Source organism: Phodopus roborovskii, unplaced genomic scaffold, assembly GCF_943737965.1.
Source record: "Phodopus roborovskii unplaced genomic scaffold, PHOROB, whole genome shotgun sequence".
Classification (NCBI taxonomy): Eukaryota; Metazoa; Chordata; class Mammalia; order Rodentia; family Cricetidae; genus Phodopus; species Phodopus roborovskii.
This window is the reverse complement of record NW_026125391.1, coordinates 23139195-23153756: the sequence shown is the minus strand read 5'-3', so window position 1 is coordinate 23153756 and position 14562 is coordinate 23139195. Positions and strand designations below refer to the sequence as shown.

The window sequence follows — 14562 nt, the reverse complement described above, 5'->3', positions numbered from 1 at the left end:
AGACAGAGGTAGCCAATAAGAAGCCCTAGTCATCGGCCAACAATTTTATAATTAATATAGCATCTGTCTGTTTATTTGGGGCTCAAGAGCGGTGGGACCAGGCAGGACAAGAAGCCTGCAGCCACACCCTTTCTCCTTCCTTCCTTCCTTCCTTGCTGTCCTTACTATTTTAACCTCTCTACACCTGCAGAAATGGGGGAGGAGGAAGGATATCATGGAGTATATGTGTGTTGGGGGGGGTAACAGCAGTACCTCCCCAGCCAGATAAGGCTCTTCCTTCCCTCTCCATGACCCCCTACAGTCCCCAGATGACAAATGGAGGAAAAGGAGTAGAGGTAGGGAGTGGAGACAGAGAGTGAAGGAAATCATGGCCTTTGAATTCCAGTCCCCTCATGACTTTCTCTAGCACCCACTGATTTTTTCACATCAGACGCCAGCAGCAGCAACAGCCAAGCATGGGCAGGCTCTGGGAAACCATCACTAAGATGCAGGAGTGTAGCCTACTTTTAAGAGTGCCAGCTACAGGCTGCAGATGCAGCTCGGTTGGTACAGCACTCATTCAGCAGGCATGGAGCAGTGGGTTGGACCCCAGTGTCACATAAACTGGGTGTGTGGCACAGACCTGTTAAGGCCAGCACTCAGAATGAGGAAATGGCAAGGTCGGGAGTTCAAGGTCATCCTCACCTGCATAAAGTTCAAAAGGAAGGCCAGCTCCAAATATCAGTCATACAGATCTCAGCCAAATTACTTTTGCCCTCTGCCTCAGTTTCCTGTATGAGGAAGTAGAGATGCTAACTATGATCTCAGAGAGCTGTTACAAGGACTGAACCATGCAAGCACTTAACAAGGGTCAGGTTAGCTGGGCAGTGGTGGTGTGTGCCTTTAATCCCAGCACTCAGAAGGCAGAGGCTGATGGATCTTTGTGAGTTCGAGGCCAGCCTGGTCTGCATAGGGAGTTCCAGGACAGCCAGAGCTACATAGTGAGACTATCTTGAAACACCGCCACCAACACAACCAAAATAAATAAGTAAATAAATAAATAAATAAATAAATAAATAAATATGGTGAATACAGGTTTGATCTAAGGTCTGTGCAGAGAGACAACTCATGAATGAATGAATGAATGAATGAGTGTGGCTATTCTAATGACAGCTTTATTTACAGAAATAGGTGATAGTCAATCTGTCGAGCTTCATAAGGGGCTCACAGCCTGAAACAAATGACCCTCAACTCCCTTTGTATCTCCAAGGCAGGGGTCTGAAGGTGGCATCGTCTTTTCTTGCCCTTGAGAATTTCCAACTAGCAACTGGAGAGGCTCCAGAGGGGAGGGATGTCAGGCCACACTCCAGACACAGCAAGGCCAGGACAACAGCAGACCCAAGCTACATCTCTAGGCAGTAAAAACAGGAAGCAGAGGGCTATGCCACTCTCTCTGAACTTAGATCAGCAACTGAAAAAGGGACCAAAAAAATAAAAACAGGTGTGGTGGCGGGTGGGGACAACTGGGTGCCTCGGAGTCTCTGTGTACTCTGGGGGCCCCTCCATAGCCACCACAGGTGGTCTGGGGAGTCCAGGGCCGTGGGCAGCCACACCCTGAGCAATGAGCTGCCTGGGTTTTCTGGGTCTTCGGATCCACACGTCTGTGGTCAAATGAGGGCACCAACACTGCCTGGCCTTGTATTCCCAAGACTAAAATAAGAAAAATTAAAGGTGTAAGATTTATACTTACACTAGCAACCTATTCAACCATGAACCAAATTGGAAAAAAAAAAAATACTAAAAACAGCAGACGGTGTTCCTGGTTTTGATGGTCTAGGCAGATGTGATACCATTTATGGCAGGCGTTCATTTGTGGTTTAATACCCACAATGCTGCAAGGCGGGCATGGTCCTCCCCACTGTTTTACAAGCAAGGGAAACAGGTTTAGAGAGGAGGCTTGCTCATGGCCACAAGAGCTCTGGCTGCAGCGTGTGGACTGTCTTCCAGGGATGGGGGTTTTATGAAGTCCATTAAACAAGCATGACTGGTCAAAACTGGTGATCAACTCAACCTTCAGCCTCTCACTGACGGAGAAAACCTGTGGCCCCTGCCCTGGATAATCACTAGGGTATTTTGAGTTCTTTTGTGTATGATACATGCTGTGGAATAATCCTGTACACTGTGAAGATGTGTTGCTCTCACTGTTGATAGAAAGCTGACTGGCCGATGGCTAGCCAGGATTTTGGGGGCAGAGAGAACGCTGGCAAGAAGAAAGGGCAGAATCAGGGAGTCATGAGAATCGTGAGCCAGATGAGGAAGAAGTGATATGGGAAATACATAGATGAGGTAAACATAGATGGGGTAGCATATAGACTAATACAAATGGGTTAAATTATAAGAGCTGGCTGTAGACAAGCCTACGCTATTGGATGAGCCTCTATAATTAATGAGTCTCTGTATGGCTATTTAGGGAGTGGCTGGTGGGACAGAAAATCCTACCTACACATACAGGTATAGATTTATTTTTTCCCCTTTTAAAAACAACAAAATACTGAAGTACATGCTGCTCGTAGCTGTGAGTGAGCCTCTCGTGTTCCTGGCCACCTTCCATTCTCATGAAGTTGCCTACTGTTGGGGTGGAGGGGAATATGACTGAGTTCGATACTACTAGAGTCAACCCAGGGCTAGGTGAACACAGACGCACAATGGCCTGCGGCCTGTGGCCTGCGGCCTGCAGCCTGCGGCTGGAAACAGCAGGCTTTAGCTAGGCCCTAAGCAGAGGCTCACAAGAATCAGGGACAGCCTATCTCAAGGAAAAGGGTTCTGGCTACACAAGCTTAGGAAACAATAAGTTGAAAGACACAGACTCTTGAGACTAGAGACCAAACAGAGCAGGTGGTAGACCTCGGGGAGGATGCAAAGGCTGTAAAGATCTCCAGACACTCTTGTTTGCAGGTATCACTTGGTGCATGGATGCTCCAAGTACCCTGGGCCAGCAGCACAGCAGTGGGTCACTGTTTCTGTCCAAGGGTATCCCTGTTCAAACAAGCAGCCCTGCACAAAACTGCATCCCTTTCAGGATGTGGGATGCCTCTGAATTCTGTCCTCAGTGCCTGGAATAAGAAAAAATAGAGGCTGGGCGGTGGTGGCGTTCGCCTTTAATCCCAGCACTTGGGAGGCAGAGGCAGGAGGATCTCTGTGAGTTTGAGGCCAGCTGGGTCTATAGAGTGAGTGCCAGGGTAGGCTCCAGAGCTATGCAGAGAAACACTGTCAGAGAGAGAGAGAGAGAGAGAGAGAGAGTCCTTTCCCAGATTTTGGAGCTTGGCTCAGTAAGGCCAGACACCTAAGATGTAGAAGCAGCTGAGATGGATGTAGGCAAGCAAGTGGTCTGGGCTTAGGGAGACCTATGCCCCCCCTTGATGAGAGGGGAGTACTGCATGAATTCCTGAACAGGATTCAGGGGTCTCAGGTGGAAACAGTTTACCTTGGTATGCTCCTCGTGCCTGGCAGGGCACCAGGGTGGGAAGTACAGCCCTACAGCCAGAATCCACACTCTTGGGCAAGTCCCCAAGCTCGCCAAACCGGTTTCTCTTGCTTGTGAAATAGTGGGAAGGGCCATGCCTGTCTCAAAGCATTGTGGGTATCAGCCATAAGTGAGCACCTACCAGGATGCTGGTGTCACAACAGAACTAAATAAGGAGCTTTCAGGCTGCAGGACACACAGAGGGTGGCTTGTCAAGATGGTGTGGAGCCTCCAGGCCGTGCCGATGCATCTGCTCCTCTGGATCACTGTGTGAGAAGCAGGTAATCTAGGAACAAACCACTCCTATGTTCCTGGACTGCTCTAGCAAATCACTGAACCTGAGAACAGGCCATGGAAGCTGTAGCTTGCAGCTTTGTGGGATAAAGGTTGTAGGTAACCTGGCACCTGCTCTTAGTGATCGGCATCTACAGTGATGGATGGATGGATGGTAATGATGCAGAGAGAGGAGCTGAGGGGGCCCCAAATCTCTATAGCAGAGGCACCCAGGAACCAACCCCTAGCTCCACATGAGCGGAAGCCTGCAGGCCACCTATGAGTCATGCTTGCCTGCAGGGCACGTTCTTGAGCCTACAACTTCCTCCCTTACAAGGGTCACCCACAGCACCCCAGAAGGCAGCACTCCCAGTCTGGCACAGAACACCAGCCACCCCCTCAGTATGCACACAAGCAGATGACGACAAAGACTGATATTGTGGGACCCTAAGGCTCCCTCTTTGACAAATGATGTGAGCTTCTGTTGTGGCTGTCCCTCCCTTCACGCCTCATGATCCGCTGAGAAGTAAAGTGAGCAAGAACCAACCTACAAGAAAGAAATGACTTCGCCCATAACTTCACAGTAACCACCATGGGGACAGTGCGGGCTGGCTCTCTGCCCTCACCACCAGTCTCTAGGTCTTGGGCTCCCATTGGTCCCTCTGAAGAGAACCACTCCTGATTCTCTACCCATGCCTGTCTGGGCTCCTCTTGTGCATACCCAGGCTTTATTGCTTCAATTGCTCCTACAATTTGGTCTCTGAACACTCCATCTGACATGGGCATGACCCAAGCAAGCCAGTTCTATACAATTTTCTATGAGAGTGGGCACGCGCACGCACGCATGGGGGGGGGGGCGTGCGCTCGTGCGCGCACGCGCGCACACACACACACACACAGAGAGAGAGAACAGAGTAGGGCCAGTGTGGAAAGTCCAGGCTCAGAGAGAATCTCCGGGGCTTCCTAGGCCAACAGCCACCTACCCTTTCTTCAGGTTCTTCACATATGCACTCTGGAGGGCAGCTTCCAAGAAATAACTGAGTTCATAGTCAACTGAGGGACTGCCTTTGAGGTGCCTCCATGTGCTGTTGTTTGAGGCCTGAGGAGGAAGAGTACAGGGACAGCGGTCATCTACGAGTGCTCTCTACATTGGAAAAGCATGCGGCTTGGAGTGGACTTCTATGGAAAAAAGACATGTAAGGAGCTCCTGACACAGCTGTCTATCAATGATCCCAGTGACCTTTGCGAGGGTCAACTCAACCAAATCTCTACGCAGCCTCTGCCAGAAGACGAGTACTGAGGCCTGACTGTAATCTCTCCTCTTTTCTTGATAACCAATAACCAACCAAGCCGAGAGGCTTCAGGACGGGGTGATTTGGCCCTCAGAGGGTATCTAGTTGTTCCAATTTGGGGTGTGAGCTGCTAACATCATATAATACCAGTGTGGCCCTCATAGCAAAGAAAATTTCAGCCTCAAAAGTCAGCAGCACTGAGGACAAAAGTCCCTTGATTAGTGACATGACTGGCCCAAGGGGAACTGCTCTGGAGGGTCCATTATGAGCAGCTAACGCTGTCATTTACACAGCAAAAAAGTTTCAGTGTCTTCTGGGCTATCATGGCTCTCAGCTCCCATCCACCCCCTCCTGTGTATGCCAATTCTAACTCACTCTGCCACAGAACCTTCCACCTGTCAGCCAGTGGTGGCACATGCCTTTTATCCCAGCACTAGGGAGGCAGAGGCAGATGGAGCTCTGTGAGTTCAAGGCCAGTATGATCTACAGAGTGAGTTCCAGGGCAGCTACAGCTACACAGAGAAACCCTGTCTCGGAAAAAAAAAAAAAAAAGGTGCACACAAACGTTTGAGATTGGTGCTCCTGCCAATGATCACATGAATTTGGGAGGCTGTGTAACTTCTTTCCAATCTCAACCCTCTTTATGGGTAAAATGGGAATAACAGCCGCACCTATTTTGTTCCCTCATTGAGAGGGTCAAGTGACAGAACGCACGTGAGTCCCTCAGAGCACGGCATGGCATGAACGTAGGTCCTGAATACAGGGAGCAGCTGAGACCCTCCAGGAGGCACACTGGGGTGGAGGCCCACCATGGGAAGGTAGGAGCTGCGGGGCTGAGGACTTGCTCGCCTCCTCCGAAAGGCTTGGAGAATGGGTCCTACTGCCCAGCTTCCCTGGAAATTCAGCGAAGCTCTCTCTCCTGACGTCCGGGAGGCAGGGAAGGGTGACAAAGGGCAAGACTCAGCCTGACCCTGTGCTGTCCAAGAGACCAGCGGTTTGATCTCGCTAAGCTTCGTTTGCTACAGGGCTCCCCGGGACGCCTCTATCTGTCCCAGGGTTGTTGTCAGGCGTGATCAAGTGAAAAGGTACAAACAGGGGCTGTCACAAATGGCCTACAAGTTCAGCTCACCATGGGGTTCCTGCTCCCACGCATATGTTGTGGACCCACCTATTAGATTAAAAGTCTCCTCTTGAGGTAAAGAGTCTCTAGCAAAACCGGCGCACCTGAGTTCTCCAGCCAAAGAAGTAGTGTGTTGGGAGAGGAGGTGCCGCCTTCTAAGACGTGTAAGAGGTCTGTGACCAAGAGAGCGCAGCCATTGGCATAGCACCCCTATTCCCGGCTCACCTTCTCCAGCTCTTGCAGGAATACCTGAGCCACCCAGGAGGCCCTCTCAAAACAGGCAACCACTTCCTCCTCCCGCTCAGTCAGGCGGATGTGGGAGGCAATGGAGTTGGGCAGGCGTTCCAGGGAGAGGCCTGCGGGAGAAACAGAGAGCCTCAGACCCGCCCTGCTGAGGCCTGGACTCCAGGCCCTTCCCGTGGGCACAGGGTAGGTGCACCTGAGGGGATGCATGGTATGGAGCAGCCAGTGGGAGGCTGAAGCCCATGGAAGGGAGGGGGAAGCTGAAGCAACAGTGGTGTTAGCAGCAGCTGGCAGCAAGCGATGAGCCAAGAGAAGGCGCAGGGCCCACAAGAGGAGTCCCACTGTGCCACGCCTGCCCATCCCTGCAGTACAAGACCAGTCCCAAGCAGCCGACTGTCGCCTCGGGGCATGATCTGTGTTGACAAGCTATCTGCTTGCAGTGGGTCCCTGCTGCTCTGGCCTCTGTCTGTCAGCAGCAACACCCCACTTTTCTTCTGACCACCCTCTATTGTCTCAGCATGAGGACATGGTGACAAGCAAGGGGTAGCAGCATGGCCCAATGTGGGCCAATAGAAACCAGTCTCATTGAGTGCTACTCATGTCACTGGCATTGTTAAGCTGACGCCAGCTGCTAACCTGGAAATGCTAGCAAAAAGTCTGCCTTAAAATAAATATATATATGGGGGGGGGGCTGGAACTTTGGCTCAGCAGTTAAGAGCATTTGTCGCTCTTCCAAAAGGCTAAGGTTTGATTCAAATACCTGTACGACATCTTACAACCTTCTATTAACTCCAGTCCCAGGGGAGCCAATGCCCTCTTCTTACATCAGTGGGCAGGTACCAGGCACACACAGAACATAGACATGCATGCAGCAAAACATTCATACACATAAAATCATAAATGACGCTTTTAAAAAACTTTTAACATCTAGCCAGACTTAGTGACACATGCTTGTAATCTTGGCGCTCAGGAGGCTGAGGCAGGAGGATCAGGAGTTTGAGGGCTACCTGAGACAACTTACTAAGACCTCATATCTCAAGATAAGAGGAAAACTAAACCCAACAACCAAAATAACGTCCACACAGAGTGAATATAAATGACACTACTCCACCACATATGTTAAAATGACAAAATTTTGTCATGTCATTTTCTTTAGCGCAGTTAAAATGTATTTAAATTAACAAGCATATCACTCCAAGGGCCAAACACAAAAGTTAATAAACCAATCTGCAAAAAAACAAAGAAGGAAAAGCATTGTTAGATGTATTGGGGTTGGGGGAGGGAGAAAGTTCACATAAAATAACAATCAGACAATGATGGGAAAGTTTAGGTTCCAAAGTACAGTGCTGGACCACCAGGATGCTACTGTCTCAGAAGTTCTACCTACTAGAAATGTCCATGTATGAGCCAACATCCACCCACCCACCCACATACACTCCTTTTTCTCCTGCCTTGGCTTTGTCGAGGTCAGGTTAGTGAACTATTTCTGTTGCTTGAGGCTAGCATAGACCTGATTAGCAACTAGGGTTTCCCAGGGCAGAACCAATGTGTCCCTCATCTTCGTGCCCCACGTTAACTTGTGTGTAACAGACACCGAAGACAACTTATTCATGGAAGGGATTAAGAACACAACTCCCACCCCTTCTCCAAGCTGCATCTCTCCAAAGGGTGGCCACAGTGGCCTAATCTACCCATGGTCTCACATTACTCTAACCCCAACTGCACACTGCTTCCAAGGGGACCTTTCCAAAGTCCTCAGAGGTGCTTCCTGCTACAGAGAAGGTCTAAACCAGGGTTGCTTCACCCCATGCCCATCAAGATTTATCCTGATCACTTTTCCAACTTCTCTGTTCTTACCCTACCTGCTTCCTGCATCCCACCCTACAAAGGCCATGCAGTTACCAATCATTTTCTGACCTACTGAATGCCACTTCCTCTCCCAGGACCCTCCAAACAAACCAACCATTCTCTCCTCTTGGTCCTGGCTTATACTTCTCATGTCTCACTATTTCTTATGTTCATTTTTCATATGACCTCTAAAATAGATGGCAGGCTCTTTCTAACACCTGCTTAATGGTATCCAACTGTCCCTGACACATAGTAGGTACCAGATAAGCACAGGCTGTCTGGGCAGAAAAAAGCAGCCCAATTATGGCCGACAGAGTACAAAGTGCTCTCCAAATAAAAGGAAAGGAATTAACATTGTTTTTCTTGGCTACTATGTCAGCACATACAGATTCAGTGACCTTGCTCTCTTGCCAGGCTGGGGTGTGACTATGTCCAAAGGCCAGGAGCCTCAGCCTGCGGGGGGAAGGTAGGCACAGAATGTGAAGACCATTGCTCAACACAAAGACCCAGTTACCCAGGTCACTGAGTGTCAACATGGTGTCTGCCAAGTGACTCACTATGGAGAACGGAAAGCCTTCACTCTGCAGGACCAGGGAGGAGGAACAGAAAGAGGAGGTAGGAGGCATGCTCCACAACCTCCTTCTTCCACAGCTGGCCCAGACCTTCCCCCCTGCCCCCCCAGGTGTGCTGCATGTCACCATGCAAAAAGGTGGAACAAGAACAAAGCTGTTCCAGAAGCTCAGCCCAGAAGACTAGCTGCAGGTGACAGGACCCAGCCAAGTCCACGAGGTAGAGTGGATCTGCTCCGAGATGAGCTAGAGTGGACTACCTACCTTCTGCATACTTCTCGGTCAGGCTGCTGGCTCAAGTCTCCCACGGTTTGGCTGCTGCAAAGGTGAACTGAGGACACTGGTGTGGGTCCCCACCTTCCTCCCTGTGCTACAATTGTCCCCATTGCCTTCTTCCCCCAACCTCCATCTCCCTATCCAGGCGGAGCTTGCCACCATGCTTTCCCAAGAATTCTAAGCCCTGTTTTCTAGTAAGCTCAATGCAAAATTACCTCCTCCCCAAGATCTTCTGTGATGTTTAGTATTGATGGACAATTACCCACACCTCTGAGCGTGTCTGTGGAAAGGGTTTTCTGGACTAGGTAAACTGAGGTAGGAAGACCCACTCCAGATGTTGGCAGGGCTGCTCTATGGGTTGGGGTTACAGACAGAGGGCGTGACATGACTAGCAATGCCTTCCTTCCCTTGCCACGGTGGATTTCTGCTCAAGCCTTAAGCTGGCATAAACCCCGCCTTCCCTGAGTTGCTTTTGTCAAGGGTCTGGCTCAGCAATGAGGAAAGCATTAACTAATACCCTCTCCTGGCTGTTTAGTTCCCCTCCCTCTGACTCAGCAGAGAATGTTTAATTGTGTTTCCTACTTTGTGCTTCATTTGTTTGGGTGGCTCTGGGGATGGAACTCAGACTGGTGCACTCAAGGCAGGAGCTCCAGCCATGCTCTAAATCACCAGCCCCATATCTCCTTTCATAAACCTTTACCCTGGGGTTGTCACCATGCTATTTCTAATTGATCTTTCCAGCCCAGTGACAGCTCAAAGCCTGTTGTTTAGAAAGTACATGGAAATGAGCAAAGTCAGGCATGCTGAGTGTAGAGCCCTTGGCAGGGAGAGGCACCGCCCTCCATTTAAAAACCACTTCTTGACAAACTCACTAACAAATTGCCAGATGGCTGAGGCTTTCTTGCCAGCCAGCCTAGCCTATTTGGTGAGTTTCAGACCAGTGAGAGACCCTGTCTCAAAAAAAAAGGTAAATGGTCTCTAAAAATTAAGACCCAAGACTGTCCCCTGGCATGCACTCGCATCTGCAGAACACACCCGTGCAGTCACAAAATACACACATGCACACAAACACAGACACACACACAGATTAATATCTTATAAATTATAATATTCAAATTGAGTGAGCCATCAAAAAGATGATTTCACTTGTATTATATTCAGTATATGAGTAAAAGAGTTTCAGGGGTCAGCTGGGAAGGGGTACTAGGAAACCTGCTAGGGTGGAGGGAATGTTCTACTTAGCTATGTAGAAGGTATTCTCACTAGTCTGATAGCTCCAAATCATCAAATTAGACACTTAAAATCCATATGAGCTCACAAATATGCAATTTTATATGAAAATGAAAAGATGCTATCTTTTAAAAAAAGAAATAAAAGCTGGAAGTCAAGCAGATATGTTCGTTGAGGTGATCCTTTGTAGGATAACTTTTTTAAAAATAATATTTGTATTTTATGTGTATGGGTGTTTTGCCTGCATGTATGTCTGTATCCAGGGACACCAGAAGAGGGTGCTAAATCTCCTGGGAGTGGAGTTACAGATGGTTAAGAACCACCACGTGGATGCTGGGAATTAAATCTGGGTCCTCTGGAAGAGCAGTCAGCACACCTAACCACTCAGCCATCTCCCTCCAGCCCTTGTAAGATAACTTTCAACATGCTTAAGTCCAATAAGTTTCCCAGAGCCAGAAATCCTTAGGTCTACCTGCCAAGAAGGCCTACTTCCTGCCCACAATGTTTGGAAACCCACACCGGTTCTGAGAGTTCTCTCCTTCGCCCGATAAATCCTTCTGCACAGTGGTCAAACAACAGCACAGCACCAGGTCCAAATGGAGACAGGCAGCTCTTGAACCCACCTCAGAGGTTCCTGGTGGTTGTGGACCAACCCCGCAGCCTAAGCAGGAAGTCAACAGCTCCCTGACACTGTTTCCTGTGCCCACTGGCGGATGGGGACTTTCTGTGAAGAAAACATTAACAAGCCAAGGAAAGCGCTCCCTTTCAAAGGAACTTGTGAGCCCTCCATTTTTCAGGTCCAGCCCTGGCGTTAGCATCGGGCTGGCTGCAGGGCCTTCAGTCTGAGATGACTCATCTCATCCCTGTAGCAGCCCTTCCAACAAGACCCGCCCTTGGAGCCTTGAAGCCTTGGGCCTGGATACAGAAGTGGAGGGCAGAGCAAAGGAGGCTTCCTTTGCTAATAAACTCCCTTTCCAAAAAGGTAGCTGATGGGGGATATCGTATGTATGTATGTATGTATGTATGTATGTATGTTTCTCTTATTGGTTGATGAATAAAATACTGTTTGGCTAATAGAGGCAGGAAGATAGGCAGGACTAGGAGACGAGGAGAATTCTGGGAAAGGTAGGAAGAGAGGCACTGAGAGAGAGACACCATGTAGCCACCACAGGAGTTGTTACCAGACATTCTCTGGTAAGCCAAGACCACATGTAAATACATAAATTTATAGAAATGGGTTAATAATTAAGACAGAGCTAGCCAATAAGAAGCCCTAGCCACTGGGCTAGCCCTGGTCTTTGTATGTTCATTTGGGGCTGAAGCAGCGGGACCTGGCAGGACAAGGAAATCCAGCTACAGGTAGCCTCCATTCGCCCACTCTGCCAGTGAGGGAGTACCCACAGTATGTACAGAAGATGTTTAATCCTGGGTTTAACCAAGCACAGGCATCCTGAGTGGCTGGGGAGAGGAAAAGAAACCTAATTTATTCTTTAACCTAAAGGTCGGGTGGGTAATGGTTGTCACAGACCACACTCAAAAGTGGGCAACTGCCAGGTGGTGGTGGTGCACACCTTTATTCCCAAAACTTGGGAGACGGAGGCAGAGGCAGAGGCAGGTGGATCTCGTAAGTTCAAGGCCAGCCTAGACTACAAAGTGAGTTCCAGGGCAGCCAGAGCTGTTACACTGAGAAACCCTGTCTCAAAGAAACAAAAGCAAAAGGTGGGCAACTGTGGGAGTATGGAATGGTAGAAAATAGGATGAGGCGCCTATCTAGCAAGTAGCATTACAAACTCCAGGGTCGCAGGAGTCTGCCCGCATGAGCAAAGTCAAAAGAACTGAAATGAGAGCTGGGTCTCGAAGAAATTTTTATATATCCAGATTCATAGCACTACTGCTTATAAAAGCCCCAATGGGGAAATTCTCCAAGGGCCTTTATTCAGTCCCAGTGCTTGGGAGGCAAAAGCAGGAGGATCTCTGTTAGTTCCAGGCCAGCCTGGTTTAGAGCTAGTTCCACACAAAGAAACAGACAAGACACACACTTTGCATTCTACTCAAGGGAATTCAAATTCATAGAATAAAAATAAATAAATAAATAAAAGAATGTTCATGGGGGTGGGGAAGGGAGTATGGGAGAAAAGAGGAAGTGTGGTGACATATTAATGATTTATTAAGGCTTGCCTGAAGCTACAGAAAGCAAAGCTAGCCACAAGCTGTAGAGGTTTGGCAATAGTGATATACGACTTTAATCCCAGCAGCCAAACTAGCTAGCCATACAGCCAGGCAGTGGTGGCACACACCTTTAATCCCAGGACTCAAGAGACAGGCAGATGGATCTGTTAGTTCAAGGCCACCATGACCTACAGAAAAGTGAAGAGTAACATAGCTCATGCCTTTAATCCCAGCACTAGGGAGGCAGAGACAAAGAATATAAGGCAGGAGAAAACAAGATCAGAGAGCTTTGGCCTCCCTCTGAGGATGCATGGATACAGGACAGCCCTTTCAAGTTAAGGTAGAGGTAAGAGCTAGTGACCGGCTGCTTTGCTTTTCTGATCATCAGCTTCTGTATCTGCCTCTGGGTTCTTATTTTTTGTGTTTAATGAACACATAGTTTCAGTTTTACAAGGAAAAGAATTCTAGAGATCGGCTGCATAGCACTGTGTGACTGACACTAAAATGCATGCTTTGGGTTTTCAATGTTGAGAGAGAGGGTCTCTGTATCCCAAATTCTAGCTTGCTATGTAGCTGAGGATGGCCTTGGGCCCCTGGTTGGTCCTCTTGCCTCTACCACCCAAATGCTAGCATTACAAAAGTGTGCCATCATGCCTTTGGAATTTTTATGATATATATGAACCTGTTTATATCTGATATTGGGAATTAAACCCATGGTCTTGCTAAGTATGACTCCACCACTGAACATATAAACTATCATCTGTGTGTCTTTGTGTGTGTGTGTGTGTGTGTATGCGCCAATGTGTTTTAACATAATTCGTATATTGTCTTTTGGCTCAGGTAGCCCAGGCTAGCCTCAAGAATGACCATAAACTTTTGGTCCTCCTGGTTCCACATTCCAAGTGCTGGGATTACAAGGATGTGCCACCATGCCCATCCGGTCTTATGCAATGCTGGGGAACAAACCTGAGCCTCTATGTAAGCCTTCTACCAACAGTTAGTTACATTCCAGCCCTAACATCACTTTTTAAAAGATGTATCTATTTTTGGTTTTTGTATATAAATGTTTTTACATGCATGTAGTATAAGCATGTCTGGTGCCTGTGGTCACCAGAGGAGGGCATGGGACTGGAGTGACAGGTGGTTGTCAGCCACCATGTGAGTGCATGGAACAGACTCCAGGTCCTCTGCAGGAGCAGCCAGTGATCTCTACCACTGAGCCATCTCCCCAGTCTCTCACAAAATATTTTTAAACTAATCTTCAGACAGTTTGCAAGTCTCCTGCCTCAGCCTTTCCAGCAACTGAGATTGCAGGTAAGGACCACCATACCTTGTAAAATATTAACTTTTAGCAGCAGCTGTCAAAGCACAGCTTATGGACTTGCTTTTATTTTTCAAAATAAATATAAATCTGTGAGGGAAAGAGACTGGAAGGATATTTCTCAAAATGTTTAGAGAGACTGAGGTCCTAGTTTATCCAAACCAAAAAGAAAAGGGGGGATTACCAATAAAGCCTAGCTCATATCAAAGCCATGTTGAGTAAACAAATGAAGTATTATAAAGAAATGCTTTGCAGCTTGATGTTGGTGGTGCACACCTTTAATCCCAGCACTCAGGAGGCAGAGGCAGGCTTCTGTGAGTTCGAGGCCAGCGTGGTCCACAAAGCTACACAGTGGAACCCTGTCTCGAAAAACCAAACCAAAAAAGAATAAGAAAGAGAGAGGCTTTGCTATGGTGTTCACAATGTCCTCCTAGGAAGCACACAGCTCTCCAGGCCCATGGGTGAGAGCCCTAACTCAGGGGGGAACAGGTTCATTCCAAGACCAAGGGCCAGAAACAGGAGACACCAGTCCTCTGGCTTTAACACTCTCCGCCTTCAGCTCAGCTCCTGTGTCTTCCTTTGTGGCATCCACTCCAGGCTCTTCTCCATCTATCACTTGAGCATCTGATAGCTGAGTTACAGTTGTCTACCCTGCCGGTGGGGAAGGTCCATGTGTGCATGCTGACTTCTCAAATGCAAGCCCTAAGCCCTGTCTATAT

At 48.5% G+C, this 14562-nt stretch overlaps 1 protein-coding gene across 2 annotated transcripts in view; it reads right to left on the bottom strand.

The window, feature by feature from the left end:
- Window positions 1–14562, bottom strand: part of Ttc7a (tetratricopeptide repeat domain 7A) — a 103938-nt gene that overhangs the window by 72770 nt on the left and 16606 nt on the right. For both annotated transcript variants that reach the window (XM_051175222.1, XM_051175223.1), the window contains exons 4-5: window positions 6413–6543; window positions 4759–4874 (exon numbers count right to left, since the gene is read on the bottom strand). In XM_051175222.1, coding sequence (XP_051031179.1) covers window positions 4759–4874; window positions 6413–6543 — 247 coding nt within the window. The remainder of the gene's footprint in view (window positions 1–4758; window positions 4875–6412; window positions 6544–14562) is intronic.